The sequence below is a fragment of the Pinus tabuliformis genome, chromosome 5_1 (assembly GCF_031772625.1).
Source record: "Pinus tabuliformis cultivar Carrire ecotype Pingquan chromosome 5_1, CPIR1, whole genome shotgun sequence".
Classification (NCBI taxonomy): domain Eukaryota; kingdom Viridiplantae; phylum Streptophyta; class Pinopsida; order Pinales; family Pinaceae; genus Pinus; species Pinus tabuliformis.
This window is the reverse complement of record NC_142305.1, coordinates 651456125-651483859: the sequence shown is the minus strand read 5'-3', so window position 1 is coordinate 651483859 and position 27735 is coordinate 651456125. Positions and strand designations below refer to the sequence as shown.

Sequence of the window (27735 nt, the reverse complement as noted above, 5' to 3'; positions counted from 1 at the left end):
AAAACCACAATATATGCAATAATTCATAACATCATCTCATATCTATAAAAGTACTACATAACATATTCGATTTTTGTAAGCAAAACATTTAGATACTGAATAAGAAAAGGACTCATGATTCCATAATTAACATAAAAAATGTTAGCAAGTTCAAAATTCAAATGAATATGTCATAAATGATAAATTATTGTCTCATAACAATCTTGAGTCTCATCACTCATGGACGACCACGCCGAAAATAAGCCCTCATGGAGCTAGTGGTAACATTGGAAGATTGAAGCAACTGTGAGGCAGGTGTATTTGGAGTCTCCATTTGAGATGGAAAACTAGAGAGATTCTTAGTCTCTTCATCAAGCCAACTCAAATCAAGGTCCTCCACAACCCAATTAGACTCTAAATCAATAGTATCCAATAAAATTGGATATGTATCCTTTGGTTGCACTTGTTTTGTGAGCATTCGAAGGTTGTAGTAGATGAAAACCAAGTTCTCCAACCTCTCATGCTCCAACCTGTTTCTCTTTTTGTTGTGGATGTGCTCAAACATTGACCAATTGCGCTCACAAGAAGAAGCACTACAGGGTTGACTCAAAACTTTGATGGCGAATTCTTGTAATTGTGGTGCCTCAGTGCCACAATCTATCCACCAGTGAGTTGTAAAAAAATAACAACAAAGATTATCAGTTTGCAATGCCAAACACATAAAAGAGAACTGGCAAAATTACAAGCTAAGTTCTAACAATTTGCACTTACAAGGCATTTTCTTGTCCTTGAGACGTTGGCTTGAGTTGAATCCAAACATGCCAGATGCTTCCTTGTACATATCTCGTTGTAAGTTGATTTTCTCCTGAATATCTAGATCCGGGAACATCTTCTCAATGCATATCATGCCACCTCTCATCACCTCGGGATCTCTTTGAATGCTAGACCCCTCATTATAGAATAAACTCAGATTGAGATATGCTCCTGTTGCATGCAATGGTGAATGTAGTTTCCTGTCCCACCTGGAATCAATAATTTGCCATATAGGGAGATATTTAGATTCATTTCCCTTATAGAAAGTCTTGATGGCCTCTTTGGCCCTGTGCATGCCCTCATAAATATATTCCATTGCAGGTTTCTCTCCATCCATCAATCTCAAGACTTTCACAAGGGGCTTAGTGAAGCGGACAATCTCAGTCACTTTGTCCCACAAACTATCAGCAAAGACAGATGTTTTCACAGACATTACTTCCAATTCTGTGCCATCTTTCCAAAATACCCATTGTTGGCTACAAAACCTTCTTCTCAAAGCTTGGTACTCATACAGAGGGCTTTGGAGGGAAAGAAAGTTTGTAGCAAACCATGTGACAGTTGGGCAACTAAGCTCACCTTGTGTGAACTCCCTCATAAGGTTCAACACCCAAGCATGATTATAAATATACTTGGTAATATGCTTGCATTCTTGCACAATGTCTTGCAGCCACTCCAACTTCCCAATGTCCTCTAGCATCAAGTCTATGCAATGGGTAGTGCATGGAGTCCAAAAAATGGTGGGATATGTGGCCCAAAGCAACCTTCCAGCTACCACATAATTTGTTGCATTGTTTGTGATTACTTGGACAACATTTGCAACCCCAACTTCCTCCACCACATCAGCGAACAATGAAAAAATCAAATGTGTATCTTTTACATTTGCAGATGCATCAATGTATTTTAGGAACATGGTTCCTTTAGGGCAAGCTACAACAAAATTTATTATTGTTCTACCCCTCTGATCTATCCACCCATCTGGCATAAGTGTACAACTTGTAAATTTCCATGAGCTTTTAATGCTCTCCAATTGTTCCTTGACACACTTAAGCTCCTCATCTAGCTCTTTCCCCATAAGTGCATTATAAGATGGGGCTTTGTATCCAGGGCTAGCACATGCAATAGCATCCACCATGGACTGATAAAAATAAGACTTCGCATAGTTGAATGAAAGACTGTTATGGTACCAAAACCTCCTCACTACCATATCTGCCTCCTTCCTCTTCTTATCATTGAAACTGTCCGAGGTTGGTTGAGATCCTAGAGTTGTACGAGGACTGAAGAAAGAAGAGGTTATACTCATGTTTGCCATAGCAGTTGAAGAGGAGTTACCAATACCTGGACTTTGAAACTATGTTTCACTCTGAGATGAAGATCTACCTATCCCAAAAATCTCATCCTTCCTTCTTGCCCTCTTAGGACTTTCTTCTTTAATGGATTCCAAAGCAGCTACCATTTTAGTAGTGACTTCATTAGGGCAACTTTGACAACATCCCACACCATGCCTAGGAATTTTGGCTAGGTGTTATTTTAGCCTGTTTATGCCTACATGCATTGTGGCATTGCAATAATTGCACTTGATATTGTGGTCATCACTGGGAATGATTCGTTGACCATGTGCCCATGCCGAGTCACAAGATTGTCTGAAACCCTTTGGTGGCATGGTGACAAAATCTGGAAGAAAAAAAATAAATTTAAATTTTTTTTGGTTTTGAATTTTTTTTATAATTTGCAATTTTTTTTGGTTGTGTGGCTGAGTTTCTCAGCCACACAGGGCTACTGTGTGGCTAAGTTTCTCGGCCACATAGGGCCGTTGTGTGGCTGAGTTTCTCAGCGACACAACGGCCCTGTGTGGCTGAGAAACTCAGCCACAGGCATTTCCAAACAAACAAACAAAAATTGCAAACATAAAAAATAAAAACAAAAACAAATACATGGAAAGCATTCTAACTAGGTTCATGAAGCCTACCTGAAGCTTAGTCTGATCCGATGAAGCCTCCTTTAGCCTCCTCCAACAGCTCCTTCACGCTCCTTTAGCTTCACTCTCAAGTTTCAACACTCACACAAATTAGCCAAACAATCAAATGACAAGTAAATTAGAAATGGAGGGGAGAGAGGTGCTTATAAAGCCTTTTTTTCCCTCCAATTTCCCTTTTCCTCCACCTCATTTCCAAAAATGAAAAAAGAAAAAATTCGAATTTTTGGACAAATTGTGGGTTTTGATGCCCAGAGGGTCTTATAGGGGTCCGATGAGAGTTTAATGGGCTACCTGCGGGTTTGATGCGGGTAGCTGGGTCTTGTACAAAACCCGCAGGGTAAGGGTCTAGACTGCGGGTTCTATGGGGTTGACCCGTCCTGACATGTGACTTGTTCTACCCGCGGGTTTCATAAGGGTCGTGCTTCAATAGACATATTAATCATAAGAGAATATTGGAAGTCTTGATCTTAAGCGCTCATCATTATTGAACATTCTTGAGCCCGAGGTCTAGTCAACCTTCATTGGTCTTTCTTGGGGAGCCTTCCAGCTTCCTTTGAAGCATTTGAACCATTAATCGAGTCGCTCCTTGAATGGGCCTTGGAAATCACCATAGAACCTCATCCTTGATCTTCTTACCCTAGGTGATTCCCTCCGCACTGTGACTCTTCTCGTCAATGAAAATTCGAGAAGAGAAAGGGACATAGGTTGTGGTGAAAGTGGACCTTTGCCCCAAATTGTTGTTGTTCCTTCTACCTTTAGCCTACAAACTAGGCTTGCTAGTTTGTACAGCAACAGTCACAAAAAAATGTGTTAACCTTCCTTACAAACCTGCCAACACCTACACTATCCCTTGAGGAGACTCAACCCTCACTTGGCCTTGTCTTATTCCACAAACAGGTATCTCGGCCCACCTTTACTGCACAGAACTTAGCTTCGACTGTCACAAAGATTAGCACAAAAACAACAAACCAAACTAAGCCCAGAACTTCACATACAGTCCTCCATGAACTCAGTTAGACAGATCATAAGACAAAAGACAAGACTTGTCCTTCCTCTCCTTTGCTAACTTGGCTCCTTGAGATCTGCGGCCTTCTTGTGAATCTTCTTTTGATGAGATTGCACTTGTGGTGTGTAAAAATGAGCTTGAATTCACTTCTACTTATAGTGATCTTAGGTGATCCTCTACCAAGGATCATGTCTTATTGATCAAGCCGACTTGCACCAAACACAAAAAACCCCACTATCATTTGAAATAAATTCGCTTTGAATTTTCTTTCGCCTCTCCATCGAAGCCTTAGGTGCCCCTTAGTCCATCAAGGGTGCCCCACATGCTTGCAATGAATAAACTATCAATTTCTCTACTTGGTCTTGCGCCCACAACTTTGGGTACAAAACCCACTGCTTGGGTACACTGCCCACAAACCACTTTTGTAGGTCAACTTCTCACAAACCCAGTACCCCAGGGGTTCTGGAAGTACCTCCCAAGCTACACAAATCAACATCATATTTTATCCATTTGAAACTTGTTCAGGAAAGATATCCAACCCCATTGTTCTATGAGATAATAAGGACACTGGCTAAACTTATCTCTGGTAAAGATGAATATAATAATGTTTATTTGTTTTTTGATGAATCCAGTATTTCAGATATAAAGTACTCCATTTTCTGTTCTTCCGAGGGTTACCCTACACATATTTGGTAGTTGTAACGCATTAAGGATGCATTGGCACTTCAGTAGGATTTGGCTGTGATGAAAAGTCATTTCGTGAGTACCTTAAAAGTTTAGTTGCAACTGTGTTGAACACTGTAAAACACGCACATAAGAATTTGAGGATCAGTTGATTGCTGGTAGTGTCTCACTGGCTTTGTTGAGATAAGATGGACAGTTGATGCTACAATTTAGAAATGCTTTTGAGAGTTGATTCTTAGACCATTCATCTGTTTTTCATTATAATTATTCTTTCCACTTTTCAAATATGTCATCATCATTGGATTTTCCATAGGGCTTATTAAAGGAGGGAGCTGATGGTAAGAAACACTGGGCATATGGAGGTGATTTTGGGGACTTTCCAAATGACCTGAATTTTTGCTTAGATGGTCTAACATGGCCAGATCGAACTCCTCATCCAGGACTCAATGGTGCGTCGATGTGTATATCTGATTTAATAGGCTATAATATATTTAGATGAAACTTTATAGAGGTTTAAAGCTGGAAAAAATAGTAAAGAGATGGGGAAATGGAGAGATGAGGAAAATTATACCATTATTCTTAAGAATACAAGATAACTTTTATCAAATATCTGGTTTTCTCATTATATTTTGTGATATACCCTTGCAGAGATCAAATATGTTTACCAACCAATAAGGATTTCAAAGAGGGAAGACACCATTGAGGTATCCTCTTTTTATTCAATTTTTTGATTGTATGTTATGTATCAAGATACAATAGAAAATAATAGTTTCATTGTTTCAGTGTCTAATGGATGTAGAATTTTTGTTTGCAGATATATAACAAGAATTTCTTTGATACAACAGAAAATCTGGAGATTGGTTGGTCTCTGAGTGGGGATGGTAAAGTTTTGGGAACTGGATTAATGGATTTACCTCCACTGGAACCTCAAAATAAACATACAATTTTGTTACAGTCATGTCCATGGTACTCACACTGGGTTAATTCATCTACAATGGAGGGATTTATAATAATCACTGCTAAGCTGATACACCCCACCCGCTGGGCAGATGCTGGGCATCTTGTGGCTTCTGAACAACTTTCCCTTCCTTTTAGACATGCACATGCACCAATTGTATGTACCCTTGCTTCATTTCAGGAAACAATGTGTGCATCTATTTTGAATTTGCTTTGACCACGCTGCTTTGCAATCTTTCCTTCATGATCTCTTTCTTTATTTGTTTAACTTTACAGTTCAATTTTGGTTTTCAGATTCTAACTATGTCTGAAAGTACAAGATTAGAAGGTGAGCGTTTTGAAAACACCATACGAATCTATAAGGGGCAGGATTGGGAAATGGAATTTGATTCAAGCACAGGAATTCTGCAGGACTGGAAGGTAACTTTTGGTTGTTTTGTTTTGTTCCATATCTAAGTTAAGTTGGAAGCATGCATTTAAAACAAAACATTAATGTTAAAATAGGTGTCTGCGCCATTTGATATTTCTGAGTTTGCCAAACTAAGTTTTCTAATCTCTTGAAAGTGTTGGAGTTTGGAATGTGTCCCAAATCTCCTATTTCCTGTTCGGACTTGTCTGAAGCATAGTATTTCCTATTTTCTCTCCTACATTTCTGTCAACAATTCTACTGTATTACACTGTTAGAACTTCGAAGTTTCTCGTGACTTTTTTCTTGCACGCATTAATTATATCAAGTCTCAACTTTGGGCTTTACATGAGATTCTCAGTGTACAAGGACTTAGTTATCATCACTACACTGTGCAGAACCCAGAATTCCATTCTTGTTTGAACTCTGGCCAATATTCTATGTATTTTCTTGGCTAGTTACTTATATTCTCGAAGATATTATTTCTACGGACTGTACTACTTTCTTTCCTTGAACACTATTGTAAGAAATTTTCATGAATTGAGGATTCATTTGCAAATTTCGAAATTTCATCTATTTAAAGGTTTCATGGATCTAATTCCCATGAATTATCAGCCTTTGGGGTGAACTGAAATACAAATACAGCAGTAAACAACATACAATATTTCACTTCAAATCAACTCCATTACAATAGGCAATCCAAGAGAGAAGGTACCAAATATATGCCAACAAGTCTGCCCTTGAAGGCAATCTCTTCATGCATAAACCAGATCTGAAAGCATTGCAATTAATGCAGATTAAAGCAGTAAGTTTATCCTATTATCTTCAGTATAAATGTCAAATCACGTAATAATTTCAGCCTTAATTTATGTCAAATCAACAGGTCATATGTGTGCTGGAAATGACCAAACCATGAAGACAGTGATAGCCGAAAAAAAACTGCACTAAGACAATTTTGAACAGGTGAAAACTTTATATATATAGTTGTGAACATCGCAATCGGGATAAAATCGGTAAAAAACAGCAATAAATTGGCAAAATTAAAAAAAAAAAAAAAAACAAAAATATTCATTTTTTTTTCAATTTTGTTTGTATCTAAAGCATCCACAACATAAAATAAATGCATTGACACATAAATATGAAAAGAAAACTAATAGTGTTTTCATCACTATTTAAATAATTAAATAACTTGTTGAATGTAAAAACAAGTAGGAGATTATAAACCAATGATTGCAGTAGGATTTCTGATGCGTAGATTCAGAAATTGTCACAGTACCATAATCTATTCGATCTGCAATTCTGTTGAGACAGGAGGTGTTGACCTCTACTGGTCAACTACCCATGCAGTACCCCCCCTCCTCTTTTCTTTGCAAAAAGGGGCAGCACCTGATCAGCATGTCCGTGCTGCCATCATCAGCAGCTTAATCATTTTTTATTGTAAACCCAGTCTGCATATATGAATTGTAAATAATCTTAGCAGACATGAGTCATATATGTAAATTGCCTAGGTGGACCTAACTTTCTGATGGTAATCTACGTCCCGGAAGGTTTTTCGTCTCACCGATCTATGGATCAGCAGAGTTTTCCTTCAAACCTGACCCCAAAGCCGGGATGGATTTTGTCATTGGAATTTTAGGAGAATCCTAGTGTGTTGATCTGCTAGATTATAGTTGTGTCGCAGAACTGGGTGATTTGTGAGGGTCTACGTTAAAGGGGTTTTCTCCCTTAAGATGTAAATTGTAAAAGTCATGATGTAATGTGTCCTGAGGGTCGAAAAATGTTTTAAATCCCCTCATGAGTCCTAAGTCCTAGGTCCTAGGTGATGTTTCCGAAGGCTTAGTTCGATGATCCATTTTAAAATGAATTAAAAAATTAAAAAAATGAATAAAAATAATAAAATAAAAAATAAATAAAAAAAAAAATTAAAAATAAAGCAAAAACCCTAACTAATAAAATAATAATATTTTAAGTGAATAAATCGACGAATGAGATCAAGAGATGTCTTGATCTCCATCGACAGTCGAGATCATTTCTACATGGATCACTCGAACTAGCCATTGGGATCATTTCCTTTAAATAGGGTGCTAGGAGTCATTTCAGATCATTCGATCGGTGAGTCAAAGACTGAAGAAGCTCTCTTGTAAATCTGTTTCTGGTTAATAAAAGAAGACTTTGGGGTCCATAATCTTGCTGGTGTTACTCTCTTGAAATGCTGTGAGATCATTTCATTTTCTGCATATGTTATTTTCAGCTGTTAATAATAGCTTTTGTAGAGTATTGTGGGTACAGGTATCTTGCTCACTTGCTAGGGTTCGGGTGCTGTTAGGGTTTCTGAAGTAATGGCAGGTATCTCCATTACTGTTTGAGATCTAGCAGCATTTTTGCCCTCTTTATTGACGATTGTTTTGAGCTGTGCAGAAAACATTTTCTGAAGGAATTTGGTGGGCGTTAGGGGAAGTTCTCGGCTGAACCAGCCAACTCCCACAAGCATTTTCTGCTGAGCCCAGTGGATTTGATCTTGGGTCTATCATTCAGTTTTATTTTTCTGATCTGCATGAGAGAATTTCTGAAGTTTTTTTTTTACAGTGACAATCTGAAATTTCTTTTCTTTAAAATTTTCCTGTTCTTATTGTTAAATCTGGCTGTGAAGGGGCCAAATCTGTAAATTATTAGGCTGATCTAGGGTTTTAATATTTTTTTTGCTAAATGCAGTTTTCATTAGGGTTTTGTTTTCTTTTGTGATTGCAGGTATAGGGTTTTTGTCTCTACAAGACCGCCATCAGTTTTCATGCAAATAGAAATGTCCATGCGCGAGTATTCATCGAAGTTTTGACAGCAGTATTTCCGTAGACAAATCGATATTCATAAGTGTGTTGGGCTTTGTGGTCCTGGATCGTATGTGGATTTCAGCTGCAATAAACGGATCTAAAAAACGCTGCCGTCCAGGGTATCCGCAGACAGCGCCACAAAAAAAAAAAAAACAAACCAACTTTAAAAGCCGCTGTCTGAGCACTGGAAATTGCAAACAATTTTTCATCAGCCGGCGAAAAAATCATTCCGTCACCAAGCCGTCTCAAATCTGAGCAGCAAAAAAAAAGACAAGAAAAAGATCGAAAGCCTGCATTACAAACGATCTTCGTCCGCCATCGAGAAGGTTTCGAGTTTCACTTCGATTTCTCTGATACGTGCGTGGGCATGACTGCGAGTTATCAACAGGCATCAGGGTTACGATTTTTCTTTTATCCGTCTGGCGTCTGCATCATCGTTCCATTCAAAGCGTGGTATCAAAATCGACTTCAAATCTTTCCTCACGTGGCACCTGCAAACATAAAGCGCAGATCTCATTCATGCCGGCTCAGGTTTTACGTATCTGTCCAGGTTTACTTCTTGGTCTGCGTATCATTTCCGTCGGCAGTCAGGTAAGTATAAACTCGTTCCGCTGCATTTCCCCGCTATCAACCTTAAGCTCTCCGTCGATTACGTCTGCACCAGGTGGTAAATTTTTTTGCTCAGATTTGATATGCATTCGTGAGTTTCCTCTACGCTCCGGAACAGGGAAATCCGAATTTTTGGTCTGTCATATAATGCGTACTGCGTACTTAATTTCTTTTTATTAGCGTAGATTTTTTTAGTTTAGGGTTAGCAATAGGTTTAGGATTAGATTTCAATTTAGTTAAATTCGATTTCATATAGTTTCATGTTTTAAATATAGATTCCAAAAAAAAAATCAAAAAAATAAAAACGTGATGTTTTGATTTTGTTAAATTAGTTTTATGTTTTTATGTTTGGTTTTAGATTTAATTCTTTAGCTTTATCTTCATATTTTTTAATTTTAAAAAATCGAATTTCTTTAGGACTTAGGCTTTGTTAGTTTGTAATTTAAATTTTTTGATTTTAATTTTAGTTTAGTTTAGAGTTTTGTTTCTTTTCTAGATTTTTTACATTTAACTTTAATTAGATTTTAAAATTTTGTTTTATTTTGGTTTTATAAAAAAATAAAAAAAAGAGATTTATTTATAATGATTTTTTAGTTTTAGTTTTATGTTTAAAATAGTTTAGTTTTAGATAAATTTTAGATTTCATTTTTTTTTAACTTTTTTTAATAATAAAAAAAAATATATATATATATATATATATATATATATAAAAATTTCGTGGATTCAGTGGTTTTCATGTTATATCTTTCATACTGAGATCTGATTTTTTTTTTAAGTTGAGATACGAATACGATGTCTGGTTAACAATTCATGATTCTCGTGGTGGTTTAAGGCTTTCATCTTTTTTTTTAAATTTTCAGTTGCTGGATATCGTTTTGGTCATTTTAAGAGATTTAGCTGATGATAGATGATTGTTGTTCATGGTCCATATTTTTATCATTTAACAAGTAATCGTTTTACCCACAATCTCTTAAGGCACTGGTCTGCTCAATTAATTAAATCATTTTAGTGCTTATCTTGATCGTGTCTCGTGTCTCCCACCCAACTGTTTGGCAGTTGGTCTTCATCATCTCACAGGGACTACCCCCCTTAGCCGCGGGAGACAGGCTTAAACGGAGGGATCGGGGATCAGAGTGACAGCCCCCGGTCTGAGCGTTGTCGTGTCAATCTGCGCGACAACATTTTTTGGCGCCGTTGCCGGGGAATAGAGTTTTTTTGTTCCTGGATTTTCATCGACATTCATCTTCTCATCTTCTCATTTGAGCTGGCAGATTCAATATTTTTGGCATCAGCAGCATGTCTTGGGTTTGTTTCTTGTTTGGGTGGCGACTCCACTTTCTCATTTTTCCCAGACAAGAAGCTTTCCTCATATCTGCTTGTGGTTACTTTTTGGATCTTAGAATCAGATTCATTGTTCAAGTGGCGACTCCACTTCTTTCATCTTTTGATTTTCTTGAGCAAAGAGCTAGTTCTATTATCCATCTGATCCCTTATTATTTATCATGGATTATTCATTTAAACAATGTCGTTTTATTCACCATCTCCATGATTTTCCAGAAGAGGCCATTTCTAAATTACCTATTTTTTCAGGTGGTGATTCAATCGCTGTTAGAAGGCATCTAGGCTTGTTTGATCGCATCATGATCATATATTGCAGATCCCCTCAATTTAATCATGAAGATATCAAAATGCGTCTATTTGTCCTTTCTTTAGAAGATGATGCTTTGAATTGGTTTAACAGTTTTCCTAAGGAATCTTTCACTTCTTTAGAAGACATTATTGATGCTTTTAAAGATAAATATGGTTATCCAAACAGCTTGCCTTCTGCCTCTAAAATTGTGCAGCAGAATGAAAGTAATTTAATAAGAGGTCCAGCTGAAAGATCCCAAGACGATTCATCATGTCAGAATGTGTCATCCACCGGAAATATTGCAGTTCATGATAGTGAAAAATCAGGGACAAATGACAATGAAAGGGAAGAGCAAAAGCAAATAATACAAGATTTAATGATGCTGGTGAAAAATATGGAAAGCAATCAAACTAATTATGTCAATGATGTGAGAACTTTATGCACCCATCTGGAAAAACGTAACAGGGAGATTGAGGTCACGCAAAGTCACCATGCTAAAGAAATTGAGGCCATAAAAACTAATTATGAAACAGAAATTAGAATCATGCAAAGCAGGTTGTCGGTCTTAGAGGAAAATATGGTGACCATGAAAGCTGATCATGATAAGGAAATTGACTCTATGCAAAACAAGTTATTAACTATGGATGAGGAAATTACTATCATGACGTTCAATCATAATAATCAAGTGGCTGACATGCAAGCGAATCATAAAGAAGAAATAAATTTTATGCAGCATTGCTTGATGGACATAAAGGAAAAGAATGTTAAAGTAATAAAAGACATGCAGGAGCACCATGCCAGACAAATCAGTAAAGGTTGAACACTCTAGTCAGATGGATGCCATTAAAATACAAGTTCAAAGGTTTCAGCAACTGGCAGAGGATAAGAGAAACCAGCAAACAGCAATAAATCAGGAGTCTTCTCATTTGCTGCACCAGGATTCATCTTATTATTGGGAGGTTGTTGATTCGATTGAAAGATGGTTGATTGAGGGTGATCCAGACAGACTTAAGAATGATAAAGATCAGATGCAAGATGAAGAAAGACATAGCACGCATATCTTACATACTTCATCTGATAGCTTTGAAACAGAAAGTACCAGGTCATCAGCAATTCAACCAGCCAGAAAGAAAAAGCGCAAGAGAAAGAAAATAAGAAGAAGATTTGACTCATCAGACGGACGCGAGCAGCTTGATTCTCGGATAGGAAAGAGTCCTACCATATGCAAAATTGGACATGGCACATCCGACAAGCAGCCGACAGATTTGCCTGAAAGCAGGCAAATGCTCAGTATGCACTATATTGAACACATCTGATGCCGTAGGGCATCCTTTGTATCGTATTTCTAACCCTACTCCTTGTTTTTTCCGCATTTTCGTTTCTGCTTTAGATAGTTAATAAATGAAGAGCTTTTATCTTTATTGTGCTTAACGTATATGCTGATTTTTGGATGGACGCTACTTATTTTTTGTGTTGTATGGATGCAGATTCTGGATTCTCACATTCCTGCAAGCAGCAACGTGTCCCCAAGTAGAGCCAGATGTTGACCTCTACTGGTCAACTACCCATGCAGTACCCCCCCCCCCTCTTTTCTTTGCAAAAAGGGGCAGCACCTGATCAGCATGTCCGTGCCATCCTGCCATCATCAGCAGCTTAATCATTTTTTATTGTAAACCCAGTCTGCATATATGAATTGTAAATAATCTTAGCAGACATGAGTCATATATGTAAATTGCCTAGGTGGACCTAACTTTCTGATGGTAATCTACGTCCCGGAAGGTTTTTCGTCTCACCGATCCATGGATCGGCAGAGTTTTCCTTCAAACCTGACCCCAAAGCCGGGATGGATTTTGTCATTGGAATTTTAGGAGAATCCTAGTGTGTTGATCTGCTAGATTATAGTTGTGTCGCAGAACTGGGTGATTTGTGAGGGTCTACGTTAAAGGGGTTTTCTCCCTTAAGATGTAAATTGTAAAAGTCATGATGTAATGTGTCCTGAGGGTCGAAAAATGTTTTAAATCCCCTCATGAGTCCTAAGTCCTAGGTCCTAGGTGATGTTTCCGAAGGCTTAGTTCGATGATCCATTTTAAAATGAATTAAAAAATGAATAAAAATAATAAAAAAAAAAAAAAAAATGAAATAAAAAAAAAAAATTAAAAATAAAAATTAAAAATAAAGCAAAAACCCTAACTAATAAAATAATAATATTTTAAGTGAATAAATCGACGGATGAGATCAAGAGATGTCTTGATCTCCATCGACGGTCGAGATCATTTCTACATGGATCACTCGAACTAGCCATTGGGATCATTTCCTTTAAATAGGGTGCTAGGAGTCATTTCAGATCATTCGATCGGTGAGTCAAAGACTGAAGAAGCTCTCTTGTAAATCTGTTTCTGGTTAATAAAAGAAGACTTTGGGGTCCATATCTTGCTGGTGTTACTCTCTTGGAATGCTGTGAGATCATTTCATTTTCTGCATATGTTATTTTCAGCTGTTAATAATAGCTTTTGTAGAGTATTGTGGGTACAGGTATCTTGCTCACTTGCTAGGGTTTGGGTGCTGTTAGGGTTTCTGAAGTAATGGCAGGTATCTCCATTACTGTTTGAGATCTAGCAGCATTTTTGCCCTCTTTATTGACGATTGTTTTGAGCTGTGCAGAAAACATTTTCTGAAGGAATTTGGTGGGCGTTAGGGGAAGTTCTCGGCTGAACCAGCCAACTCCCACAAGCATTTTCTGCTGAGCCCAGTGGATTTGATCCTGGGTCTATCATTCGGTTTTATTTTTCTGATCTGCATGAGAGAATTTCTGAAGTTTTTTTTTTACAGTGACAATCTGAAATTTCTTTTCTTTAAAATTTTCTTGTTCTTATTGTTAAATCTGGCTGTGAAGGGGCCAAATCTGTAAATTATTAGGCTGATCTAGGGTTTTAATATTTTTTTTGCTAAATGCAGTTTTCATTAGGGTTTTGTTTTCTTTTGTGATTGCAGGTATAGGGTTTTTGTCTCTGCAAGACCGCCATCAGTTTTCATGCAAATAGAAATGTCCATGCGCGAGTATTCATCGAAGTTTTGACAGCAGTATTTCCGTAGACAAATCGATATTCATAAGTGTGTTGGGCTTTGTGGTCCTGGATCGTATGTGGATTTCAGCTGCAATAAACGGATCTAAAAAACGTTGCCGTCCAGGGTATCTGCAGACAGCTCCATAAAAAAAAAAAAAAAAACAAACCAACTTTAAAAGCCGCTGTCTGAGCACTGGAAATTGCAAACGATTTTTCATCAGCCGACGAAAAAATCATTCCGTCACCAAGCCGTCTCAAATCTGAGCAGCAAAAAAAAAGACAAGAAAAAGATCGAAAGCCTGCATTACAAATGATCTTCGTCCGCCATCGAGAAGGTTTCGAGTTTCACTTCGATTTCTCTGATACGTGCGTGGGCATGACTGCGAGTTATCAACAGGCATCAGGGTTACGATTTTTCTTTTATCCGTCTGGCGTCTGCATCATCGTTCCATTCAAAGCGTGGTATCAAAATCGGCTTCAAATCTTTCCTCACGTGGCACCTGCAAACATAAAGCGCAGATCTCATTCACGCCGGCTCAGGTTTTACGTATCTGTCCAGGTTTACTTCTTGTGTCTGCGTATCATTTCCGTCGGTAGTCAGGTAAGTATAAACTCGTTCCGCTGCATTTCCCCGCCATCAACCTTAAGCTCTCCGTCGATTACGTCTGCACCAGGTGGTAAATTTTTTTGCTCAGATTTGATATGCATTCGTGAGTTTCCTCTACGCTCCGGAACAGGTAAATCCGAATTTTTGGTCTGTCATATAATGCGTACTGCGTACTTAATTTCTTTTTATTAGTGTAGATTTTTTTAGTTTAGGGTTAGCAATAGGTTTAGGATTAGATTTCAATTTAGTTAAATTCGATTTCATATAGTTTCATGTTTTAAATATAGATTCCAAAAAAAAAATCAAAAAAATAAAAACGTGATGTTTTGATTTTGTTAAATTAGTTTTATGTTTTTATGTTTGGTTTTAGATTTAATTCTTTAGATTTATCTTCATATTTTTTAATTTTAAAAAATCGAATTTCGTTAGGACTTAGGCTTTGTTAGTTTGTAATTTAAATTTTTTGATTTTAATTTTAGTTTAGTTTAGAGTTTTGTTTCTTTTCTAGATTTTTTACATTTAACTTTAATTAGATTTTAAAATTTTGTTTTATTTTGGTTTTATAAAAAAATAAAAAAAAGAGATTTATTTATAATGATTTTTTAGTTTTAGTTTTATGTTTAAAATAGTTTAGTTTTAGATAAATTTTAGATTTCATTTTTTTTAACTTTTTTTAATAATAAAAAAAAAAAAATATATATATATATATATAAAAATTTCGTGGATTCAGTGGTTTTCATGTTATATCTTTCATACTATCTGATTTTTTTTTAAGTCGAGATACGAATACGATGTCTGGTTAACAATTCATGATTCTCGTGGTGGTTTAAGGCTTTCATCTTTTTTTTTTAATTTTCAGTTGCTGGATATCGTTTTGGTCATTTTAAGAGATTTAGCTGATGATAGATGATTGTTGTTCATGGTCCATATTTTTATCATTTAACAAGTAATCGTTTTAGCCACAATCTCTTAAGGCACTGGTCTGCTCAATTAATTAAATCATTTTAGTGCTTATCTTGATCGTGTCTCGTGTCTCCCACCCAACTGTTTGGCAGTTGGTCTTCATCATCTCACAGGGACTACCCCCCTTAGCCGCGGGAAACAGGCTTAAACGGAGGGATCGGGGATCAGAGTGACAGCCCCCGGTCTGAGCGTTGTCGTGTCAATCTGCGCGACAACAGGAGGTTCGAAGAGTCAATAAGGAAGAGCTACCTATGAAAAAGAATGAAAGAAGAAGATCGAAGTCTGCAAAAGATATTACCGGACCGAAGTTTGCCTTTATAATGATAGGACCGAAAGCTTTTAGTCTGACTGCAGGAGATGAAGATTAAGGATGATAGAGAAGGTCGAAACCATTGTTCTTGAAGAGCAGTTTTGGAAGAAGTGAACCAGAAAAATGACTTATCTACTTGAAAGGCTAACTTGATGGATGGAGAGATATCTAGGTCAAGGGTCTAGGATGGTCTCAACTTGATTTGATTCTACTAAAGGAAGAGTTTGAATGGGTTTTTCCCTTCATCGGGGTTTTGCCCTGGCTTGGAGCTTATCTCTAGTGTCTTTGTGATCTTCTTGTTTGGCATTTGTCTTGATGATGAAAGAACATAATAATAATGATGAAAAACCAATGTAATCACAAGAACTTGTCAAAGTATAAAGAGAAATCAAATTAAGGAAAATCAATCTATATACTGCCATAGATTTATCAACATGGTATCAAAGCTTGGTTTGATGACATAAGGGCAGTAAGAAGGTCACATAGGCTTCAGAACAAAGAAGAAAGACTAGATCTCTAAGACTGAACTCCTACAAAGAAGGAGAACAAATTATGGGCACATTCTATTAGCCCTTGCCACAGTGACTAGGCCACAAGCCTAAGCAAGGAAGAGCGAGGGGTTTTGAAGAACATTAAAGATCTCTTTCAAAATTCTGAAAGGCTAAATCAATAGCCTTGTCAAGGTCAAAGATCTTGATGAAGAAAGCAAGGTTCTAAGACTAGTCTACAAGATCTGAAATTTCCACGAAAGGGTCTAAATCCTATGTTGAAGAAAATGTAACTAGGTTCGGTTTTCATTATGACTTGTAATTATAATATTATGTAAAACAAAAATTATTATTCCTTGCATCATGGGTTTCATGAGCAAGATGTGTTTACCATAGGTCAGAGACTTCTTCTTGATGTCTTTAGGATTTTATGTCTCATCATAAGTATTATAAAAGTCATAAGGTCAAAAGATTACGCTCCAAGAACAAGTGTCACTATCCTCGTGCAAGTCGGCTCTACAAAAAGATAGTGATCTCCTTGATGATATGTCAGCCTACCTTTAAGGCATTCATGTCGGCCTTATGTAGCATAGATAATCTATATATATAAGGAGTGATGTTGAGTCAATGAACAAGTCTTCGGATCATTCATCATAGTGAACAAAGATTGTACGCATGTACAGTGACTGCGTTCAACTCTCGATGGTGGTGTATGTATATACAGTGACTGCGGTCAGCCCTCGGTGGTGGCCTATCTTATCTTTATCATAACCAACGAAAAGCATGAAGGACTGTCTCAAGACAATAACATAAACGAAGAATTGTGGCAGCCGAGAAAGAAGTCATCGAGGACTGTGACTGGACAATGAAGACATAAGGAGACCAAGAAGGAGTACAGTGATATCAAGTCTATAGACTGTGGATTGTGGGCCAAACAGTGCAGAGGATAGTGACAAACATCTTGGAAGTAATCTAGTGTCAACTTTGTCAAGGGTCTTGGTATTCATCATCTAAATATCTATAAGAAGAGATTCAAGAGTTTTACTCTCAAGAGGAGAGGTTTTGCCCTAGCTTGGAGCCAACATTTTGTGTATGTGTACTTTATTGTTTTTCTTGTTTTGAGAATTGTTTGATGATTAAAGAACAAGCAGACATAAAGAAGTTAACTCAAGAAAAATAAAAGATATCACAAGCAGTTGTCAATGATGGAAGAATAATTAATAACTTGCCCTAGATTCTTCAACATGGTATCGGAGTTATGGTTACAGTCTAAGGAAGGGAAAAAAAGAAACAATCAAGGATCAAGTGTTAGGTAGGGCATCAAAAGCAAGCTGAAGGGTTTTGTCAAAAATTGAAGGATCAAGATCTTATGTCTCCACGGTTATCATCAAAGGGTCATCATAGGAATGCAAGTAACGAAAACTCCTATATAAGTCTCGGTTAACACAGTGAAGGTTTGTATCTCGACATACAATCGTGGTAGATACTCTGTCTCAGTGAAGAAGGAGAATATACAGTCTCAGCATTCCTATGATCACGGTCACAGCGATACAAAATTGTAGTCCCTGTGATTTTGTGATACAATCTCGGCATGATATCTAATCACTGATACAGTCTCAGGTTATGAAGAAGATCAAATCTCATATCATGTCTCGGCATTTCACTGTGACTATTGTCGTTGTCCTGAGTCTTAGCTTAACTGTGATATAAAGTATCTGAATGAAGCATACTCAGTCTAGGTATATTCATGATGAATGAATCACACAGTAACCAACTGGACAAAGTTATAATCCCGATCTCTAGACATAGTTACAAGCATTGATTATATCTCCATGCAAGATCTCGGTGTTACAATGATGAGTCGAGTAAAGGTATGATCTCAGTGAAAGAACAATGAAGATCTCAGTGAAGCTATAACGATGGAGCAACAGTGATAAATTCGGTGACAAGTTTGGGCTCACAACGTTGTGCCTCTCTACACAACTCGTATAGTGCTCATAGACATTATTATCGATGTATAGTGTCATAACAATATACTTGTCACAATCTCAAATCTTGTCTATGATCTCAATAGCATGGTGCCCGGATCAGCACATGAGTCCTTCTATATCACTATCATAATTTGGATAATGCTCGATATAGGTGTTTTCTTATAGGAATGTTGAGTGTGATAAAGTCCACTTGTGGGACAACAATATCACTAGCATGTCAACAATGTTTTCAAATGTAGGAGTCAAAAACACCTTGAAGATGAATTAGGAGTCAAGATAATGTCAAGATCACAAATGTCATGCTATGGTGCTAGAAGGTCTCCAAGGAAGTCTTGATCAAAGGATACTAGTGATTCATGATGGGCAGCTCAAGCAAAGGAAGTATCAAGGTGAAGATCTCCTCTTCACATGCCAAGTAAGTATCTTTCATGTTTTTGGTTTAATGATTTTGTTTTGTAAGGAAATAGAAATACTGGAGGATAGTTATAGTCCTCATGGAAAAAGTCCTTGCATAGAATGAGGAGGATAGTCTTAGTCCTCATAGATGAGTAAAGTCGTTAAATAAGGTCTCCTTTGAATTCATAAGGTAGACATTGGGGAAGCTAGTAAAGGAATTACGAACAGTATGGTTCTTAAAAGAACATTGATAGGAGGAAAAGAAAAATTCATGTCACTGGATACGATGGAAGGAGCTGAATGCAGCCCATGGTAAGAGGGAGTAGAATTCTTTAAGTTAGTCTCTCTCTATAAGTCACCTTTTGGGATCCTAGACCCTGCGAAGAATGTGACTACAATATATTATCAGGATATGATGTGACATTATGGAAGTATTAGAAACAAGATCTCTTGACATCATCACGAGGATGACTATAATCACAAGGATACGTAAGATACCTATGTCAACAACTTAGGGTCTCTATGAAAGAAGACAAGTTGTAGTCAACAACTTTGCAGAACTCAAACATTTGAAGAATTCTCATCATGCAACAAAAGGGAAACATTTGCTGGATAGGGATCTTTAAGATACTCAAGACTCTCTGATGGAATCTTCACTGATCCAGGGATGATGCAAGTGTTTTCATGGAAACTCCAACCTATGGAGTTCATGAATAATGATATGATGACGTAAGAGTAGTTCAATGGATTGAAGATCTCTCAATCAAGGAAGCTGCTGAAAGAAACCTGGACAACCTAAAGGTAAAATGAGGTATGTATACTGGTATTTAACTTTTATAATGTCATGTTGTATGGATGTAGATCAATACTTCTATCTTGAGAAGCATGATCGAAGGAAAAAGGATCTCCTCCTCTGAAAGGATGCAAAAAGACGTAAGTCACACCAAATGAAATCAACATAATATGTCCTCATATGAAATATGAGGTGGTTGACTACAATGAAGAAACTCTGATTGAAAGCTACTAGGAATGAAATGTGTGAGGAAGGAAGAGATCGTGAGATATGCAACCTTGATGAAGGCAATCAACATCCAAAAGATCAAGAAGACTTGACTAGAAAATCTCCCAGAAAGATATGAAGACTCTGATGGACAAGATGAAAACCCTAGACAATGGATATCTTTGGGAGATGTGTCAACATGTATGCAGGATGTTGATACCTACAGAAAGATGTCATGATGAAGAGCCATCTCATAAGGTATGATTTGATTTAATATGATGTTTTGATTTCTTGAATAATATCTGGATAATGCGGGGCTACTCGAACAAGAGTTGTAAATACAAGTACAACTAGCATTCATGTGGTGGATGGAAGAAGCATGATGAGAAATAAGTAGTCATATAACGAAGGTTCCAGATATGAAGAAGGCCACTTTCCATGAAGAAAGGAATGACATGATGAACTAAGGAGGAAAGTGATTGATGGTTGTTGCCATACAAGGAAGAAGCCCAATTGTTTTTCATGACATCAAGGAGAGAAGTTGATCAAGCAATTGAAGGACCCACGAAGAAGAGGGAGCTCTGATAAGTCCCTGATCAAGAGGGAGCTTGGATTGGATCACTCCTGATTAAAAAGGAGTGGCAGTTGTGTGTTTTCTATTTCATGTGTCATGCACTAGGCCAGGACTAATAGTCATTAGTCTAGGTGAAGGCCATGAAGAGAAATATAGACACATGATATCCTCCCTAGTTGAGAGGGAGAGATAGACACAACATTCTTGTCTTCACTTTGGAAGAAAGAATGGAGGGTTGGGTAATCATCTAGCATCCAATGCTCTTTGAGGATGTGTAGGGCATCCAGGACAAGAGTAGGCAAGAGGACCGATATTTGAGGGTTGGGAACCCAAGATAAGAATAGTCCTAGAAGGTCATACTTAGCAAACACCTGGGTGGGTATGTACCTTGAGAGACAATGATAAAGGTGTCTATAATCATTAGTCCCGCCAACATTGTGCCTTGATCTATTAAGAGATAGAGTTGTTAGTCAAGGCCTTGCTATGTGACAATGTTGGTTATAATGATGCTATACAGATGGATTACTAGTCCAACTCTTCTTATGAGATCTCTTTAGTATTGAGAATAGCCATGTTCCATTTAATGAATACCTCCCTAGTTAAGAGGGAGTGTTCAAGAAAATGTAACTAGGTTTAGTTTTAATTATGACTTGTAATTATAATGTTATGTAAAACAAAAATTATTATTCCTTGCATCATGGGTTTCATGAGCAAGATGTGTTTACCATAGGTCGAAGACTTCTTCTTGATGTCTTTAGGATTTTATGTCTCATCATAAGTATTATAAAAGTCATAAGGTCAAAAGATTACGCTCCAAGAACAAGTGTCACTATCCTCGTGCAAGTCGGCTCTACAAAAAGACAGTGATCTCCTTGATGATATGTCAGCCTACCTTTAAGGCACTCGTGTCGGCCTAATGTATCATGGATAATCTATATATATAAGGAGTGGCGTTGAGTCAATGAACAAGTCTTCGGATCATTCATCATAGTCAACAAAGATTGTATACATATACAGTGACTGCATTCAGCTCTCAGTGGTGGTGTATGTATATACAGTGACTGTGTTCATCTCTCGGTGGTGGTGTATTTATATACGGTGACTGCGTTCAACTCTCGGTGGTGGTGTATGTATGTACAGTTACTTCGTTCAGCTCTCAGTGGTGGTGTATGTATATACAGTGACTGCGTTCAGCTCTCAGTGGTGGCATGTCTTATCTTTATCATAACCAACAAAAAGCATGAAGGACTACCTCAAGACAATAACATAAATGAAGAACTGTGGCAGCAGAGAAAGGAGTCGAGGACTGTGACTGGACAGCAAAGACATAAGGAGACCAAGAAGGAGTACAGTGATATCAAGTCTATAGACTATGGATTGTGGGCCAAACAATGTAGAGGATAGTGACAAACATCTTGGAGGTAATTTGGTGTCAATTTTGTCAAGGGTCTTGGTATTCATCATCGAAATATCTATAAGAAGAGATTCAAGGGTTTTACTCTCAAGAGGAGAGGTTTTGCCTTGGCTTGGAGCCAACATTTTGTGTATGTGTACTTTATTGTTTTTCTTGTTTTGATAATTTTTTGATGATTAAAGAACAAGAAGACATAAAGAAGTTAACTCAAGAAAAATAAAAGACATCACAAGCAGTTACCAATGATGGAAGAATCATTAATAACTTGCCCTAGATTCTTCAACATTCTACTACTATATCAGAGACCTAAAAAGTTCAGAAACCCTATACATATTGGTGGATGACCAAACTCCATTTTTGAGGACTAGGATTAGTCCTATTGAGTAGCAAATTGTTTCTACTTGAAAAAGACTAGAGACCAATTCAATTAAAGGAGTTGTAGGCCTAGTTGGAAGGTTGGACATGAAGTTGTAGTCACATAGAAAGGGAGTCGAGACTCCTTATATAAACCTGGGCATAAGTATATTTTGGAAGGCCTAAATTGAAGCCTCCATCACCTACAATAGAGTCAAAGACCTGTGCATAGAAAAGACCCAAGACCGATTAATCTATCACCAAACTATAGTCACCATATTTGGAGTAAAAATCGCAATCCTGTACTAATCCTATACAGTGAGACACCTGAGACAAAAGCTAACAGTCTTGTAGCATATATATAATAATTTGAGTTTGAACAGTCCCATTTGAAGTTGACTTTTGAAGTGATTGACAAAGAGGAGCATATTCAAAAGGTATATGATTAGTGGTTGGTGAAAATTCAAAAATCTTATATCAGTATCTTGGAAGCCCTAGCCAGAGGATGATATCAAGTCTACATAGCAGGATACAAAGTCTATCTCTTTTGAAGGCAGTTGACAATATTCAGAAGACCTGGACCTAGGGTCTAATCTACAAAGAAAGTAGTCAAGAAAAGAATAGTCTACAAACAATGAGAAGAATCTATTCGGAATATCTTGCACAAGCCTATGAAAGGAACTTTGAAGACCTCATCAAAATCAAGTAAGTATGTTTTTGTTCTTTTTGTCTCAATCTTCTAACAATATGTTTCCAGCTTTGCAAGAAAAGGAAACAAGTTCTATGGAACATAACTCTTTCAAGGCAAAGGTATGTAATTTGGAGGTATGCATAACATGTTCATTTATTAAGGTTATTTGAGAGTCTATTTGCATGTATCACCCTTGGGTCTGAAAGTTTTCAATGTATATAGGGATTGTAAAACTCTAGATAGTCCATATAGAAACCCTAGCTTTTGGGTTTATAGTTAGTCTAGGGTGAAATTGGAAACCCTAGAAAGAATTGGATTTGAACTTAAGGTTTGAATCTGAAATCCCTAACTTGTAATTATACTTGTATACTCTTGGTAGTACTTGTCAATGATTGTTGCAGGTACATAAAGAAATAAGGATGGTATTATTTCACGGTGAGAGGGAGCTCTTTCACAAGGAGCTTCCACCTTCTCACAAAAGATATATATTATATTTGATTTTCTTTGTTACTTACCCTTTTTTCTTGTAGTGACTAAGCTTGCAGGTATATTTAAAGAAATAGGGTTTGTAACTAGATTCAAAGGGAATCTTCAAAGAAAGGCTTATAAGGAGCTTTGTTGCTAAAGGAGCCCTTCAACTAAAATTCTACAAGGTTTGAAAGGAAGAATCTCAAGGTATGTATAAAGATTAGTAGTAGACCTTTTTCATATTAAAAGTTATGGTCATTTTGAAATTTGTTTTATATCACTAACTTTCTCATGTTCAGGGATTTTGAATCATAAAGATTCTTGTTAAGGTGATTAATCTTTAGATTGAATCTACCCTTGTTATGCTATCTTTTTATTTTGGTAAAACCCTAATCTTTAGGGTTCGCTACAAAAACCTTAGCCTTTTGATGTTTATGGTATGTTAATAATGAAACCCTAGTCTTCTTAGGGTTTAGAACTCATGATGAAATCCTACTCTCTTAAAGTTTAGGGTTTTGATAATGTTATGATAGAACTTTAGCCTCTTTAGGCTTTGTTGTTAATATCTAGGTTATATGATGAAACCCTAGACTTTTAGGATGAATTAGGGTTTATGAAAAAGCCCTTGTAATAATTGATGAAAGATCCTAGGAATGAAACCCTAGGGATGTATGCTTCTGCTTGATTGAAACCCTAGCTTGGTCAAGTTGTTGTATATCTAACTTTGAAATTTTGATGTTTGTGTTTAGGGTTTATGACAAAAACCCTAGTAGAGATTGATATAACTTTCTAGGGTTCATTAATGAAATGCTTTTACTATGATTGAAATTCTAACCTAATATAGTCGTTGATATATAAGATGAATGGAATCTAGGGTTTATGACAAAAGCCCTAGCATAAATAGATGTGAAAGTCTAGGGTATGAAAGATGTAACCCTTATTGACCTAACTAAGTTTTGGTTTTGGATATCTAAAAGTTTTATTGTTTTGATAACCCTAAATGCTCCCATTGTAATGACTCACTAACCCTATATTATTAAAGTTAACTTCATGCTCTTGTATATTTGTGTTTGGTTGTACTTGTTATTGAAGTTTTGTAGGTACATAATCTTCAAAATGTTGAAGATGCTTACCATATGATAATTTGATGATGATGTCGAGCATGATGGAAAGAGGGAGCTGTAAAAATCATGATGGCATTAAAGATTGATAAATAACCTGGTTGCCATGAGAAGTCAAAAGGATTAATGTTCCTAAAGTTTTTGGAAGGTCAATATTCTCTAACAACATGATGATGCAAAAGAAAGAACCTATGTGGTTGGAAGAATAAAATTGTTGATTAATTAAAGCTTGAAGAAAATGTATATCTCTCCAATTGAGAGGGAGGGCATATTTTGACAGCTATAGTAAAAGACCTTGAAGAAAGAATGAGATTGGAGAATGGCAAAAGCACCACAAAATGGTTATTTGTGATTGATGAAGTTACAAACAAAACTTGGATATGTTGAAAAGTGTTGAGCTAAGTTTGGTGTTGCTGAAGAAGTTAAAGAAGCAAGCTTCCTACGAGATGTGTTTGATAATATGATGATGATCTAAGCAGCATCATAATAATTGAGGACCTTGAAGGTTTGTGCTATATATATATATATAGAGAGAATTTTATTACTAATTGGGGTTGTGATTGTGCAGGATCTCTCCATAAGAAGGTTGAACATTTTTTAAGCATGCTTGGAATGGTGGATATATCTGATTTAGTTGATAAGGAGAGATGAAGCATCTTGGGGAGACAAGATACTTGAGAGGACATCAGGCTGGCTTGTGATGATGTCTAGATCCCGAAGTAGGGAGGGTATCGTTGGCCTTATGGAGCTTCAACCTTGGATACCGTACAATTAAAGCTTGATGGTACCTATAGTAGCTAAAGCTTGGAACAGACCTTAGTCCCAACCTGTTAGATACCTTAGTCGACTATCTAATTTGTAGCACTGCGTGTGTTGTGACTCTTCATAGAATATATCATTTTAAGTTCATCCTTGTACTGTGTATATATGTAAAATTTAGAATGCCTCCCTAGTTAAGACTTGAGAGGGAGTGTTGAAGAATGTAACTAGTGTCAGTCTTCATAATTGAATTTGTCAAAAGAAAGAAAAAGGAAATTTTATTGTAATTGACTTATTAAATCATGGCTTTCATGCTTGGGTTATTGGTTAATAGGTCAAAACACCCATTGTGTGCTCCAGGATTTTTGTATTAAGTCAAAGTCAAAATCATTATGTAAAAGACCCTTTGTGGGCTCATTATGTCAAAGTAAGAAAATGTTTGTATGTCAAAAATTAAGTCTTGTTTCTCCTCCATCAAGTCGGCCTCTTCAACAGTCTACTCAGCCTTATGAAGGGACACGTCCACCTCGTAAAGACTATATAAATAAAGGAGCATTTGACATTGTGAATTAGTACCATAATCTATTCGATCTACAATTTTGTTGAGACAGGAGGTTCGAAGAGTCAATAAGGAAGAGCTACCTATGAAAAAGACTAAACGAAGAAGACTGAAGTCTGCAAAAGATATTACAGGGCTGAAGTTTGTGTTTATAATGATAGGACTGAAAGTTTTTAGTATGACTGCAGGAACCGAAGATAAAGGTTGATAGAGAAGGTCGAAACCATTGTTCTTGAAGAGTTGTTTTGGAAGAAGTGAACCAGAAAAATGACTTATCTACTTGAAAGGCTAACTTGATGGATGGAGAGAGGTCTAGGTCAAGGATCTAGGATGGTCTCAACTTGATTCGATTCTACTAATGGAAGAGTTTGACTGGGTTTTCCCCTTCATAGGGGTTTTTCCCTGGCTTGGAGCCTATCTTTGGTCCCTTTGTGATCTTCTTGTTTGGCATTTGTCTTGATTATGAAAAGAACATAATAATAATGATGAAAAACCAACATAATCACAAGAACTTGTCAAAATATAAAGAGAAATCAAATTAAGGAAAATCAATCTATATATTGCCCTTGATTTCTCAACAGTTGTTGCCTCCTCCATTGCCTCATCCTCTAACCAATCATCGGTCAATTCCATGACAAGCCTCTTGGCCTCAACTCTCCATGCAACAGTGGTGTCAATCTCATCCAATGAGATGGTCATCATGTCAGGGGTCCTTTGAATTTGCCTCACCCACAATCGGAGATTGTAGTAGACGTAAACCATGTCGTTAAGGCGTTGGGACTCCAACCTGCATGAGGGTCATAAATTATAAATTAATAATTATAAAAATTATTAATTATATTTTTTATTATGTAATGAATTCGAAAAATTAATCTGAAAATTTTTAACTTGTTGCGCTTCTTTGTGTGAATTTTTTCAAATACACCCCAGTTATGCTCACATCCAGAGGAGCTACATGTTTGGTTGAGCACTCGAATGACAAGCTTTTGGAGATTGGGTACTCTACCACCATAGCTTCTCCACCACGCATCTACAACAAATAAGATAAACATAAGAAAAAAATTGAAAGCTGAAAGTTGAAATTTGAAGCAAAGTATGAAAAGACAATGAAATTTGAAACAAACTAAAGCTTACATGGCATTTTGGTCATCCTATCTTGGATAGCCATGTGAAAGCTAAATGTGCCACCTATCATCCTGTATACCTCCATCTCTTTGGAAATTTCTGCACCTTCTACTGGAGATGGCACCATCTTCTGAATACAAGTAAAGAACCCATCCATGTCCTCAGCATCAAATATGAAACCATGAGTAAGAAAATGTGGGATTCAAGTAGATCCCTACAACATGAATGGGACGATGGAGTGTATTGTTCCATCGCTCATCAATCACTCTCCATATGAGTTGTTGTTTCTCAAACCCCTCGTCCCCTTTATTCTTTGGCCCATGGTACACACCTCCTACACTCTTGCCCAAAAGCTTCCCTGGTATAAGACTAGCCTGCATATGGCCTCTCCCTTTGGTTTGCGGCTAAATGATAAAGAATGCCACTCTTGAAAGAAACATTCTCTTCACATTCCACATATAATTCAAGAGAGATTGAAGAGATATGAAGTTGGTGGAAAACCGTGTAATGGCAAGGTGCACCAACTCGTTGTTATTGGTGAATTTTCTCATCAAATGAATCACAAATGCTTGATTATACATAAATTTTGTAATGTTTTTTGATGATTCAACAATGTCGCTGACAAAAGGAATTTTTCCAATGTCCTCCAACATCAAGTCAATACAATGTACAACATAAGGTGTCCAAAATAAGTTAGGATGCCTCTCCATAAGCATCTTGCTAGCAACGACATAATTTGCAGCATTGTGTGTTATGACCTACCAATAAGTTAATAAAAGTTCTACCCTTTTGATAGTCCAACCATTTGACATCATAGTGCATCCCATCTGTGCCCAAAGTGACCTGAATTGCTCCAATCTCATAGTGAAATTGGCCTTTTCATTTTGAAGAATAGGCCCTCTCAAGCCATCATAAGAAGGGACTTTGTACCCCGGGCCAACAATAGCAATAGCATCAAACATG

The 27735-nt window shown here is 36.9% G+C and overlaps 1 protein-coding gene across 1 annotated transcript in view; it reads left to right on the top strand.

Annotated features, from left to right (window-relative positions):
- The window catches only part of LOC149166679 (glycoside hydrolase family 2 protein), a 471778-nt gene that overhangs the window by 408058 nt on the left and 35985 nt on the right, over positions 1-27735 (top strand). Inside the window, 4 exon segments of the mRNA XM_089432736.1 lie at positions 4771-4906; positions 5106-5161; positions 5272-5571; positions 5709-5834. Coding sequence (XP_089288862.1) covers positions 4771-4906; positions 5106-5161; positions 5272-5571; positions 5709-5834 — 618 coding nt within the window.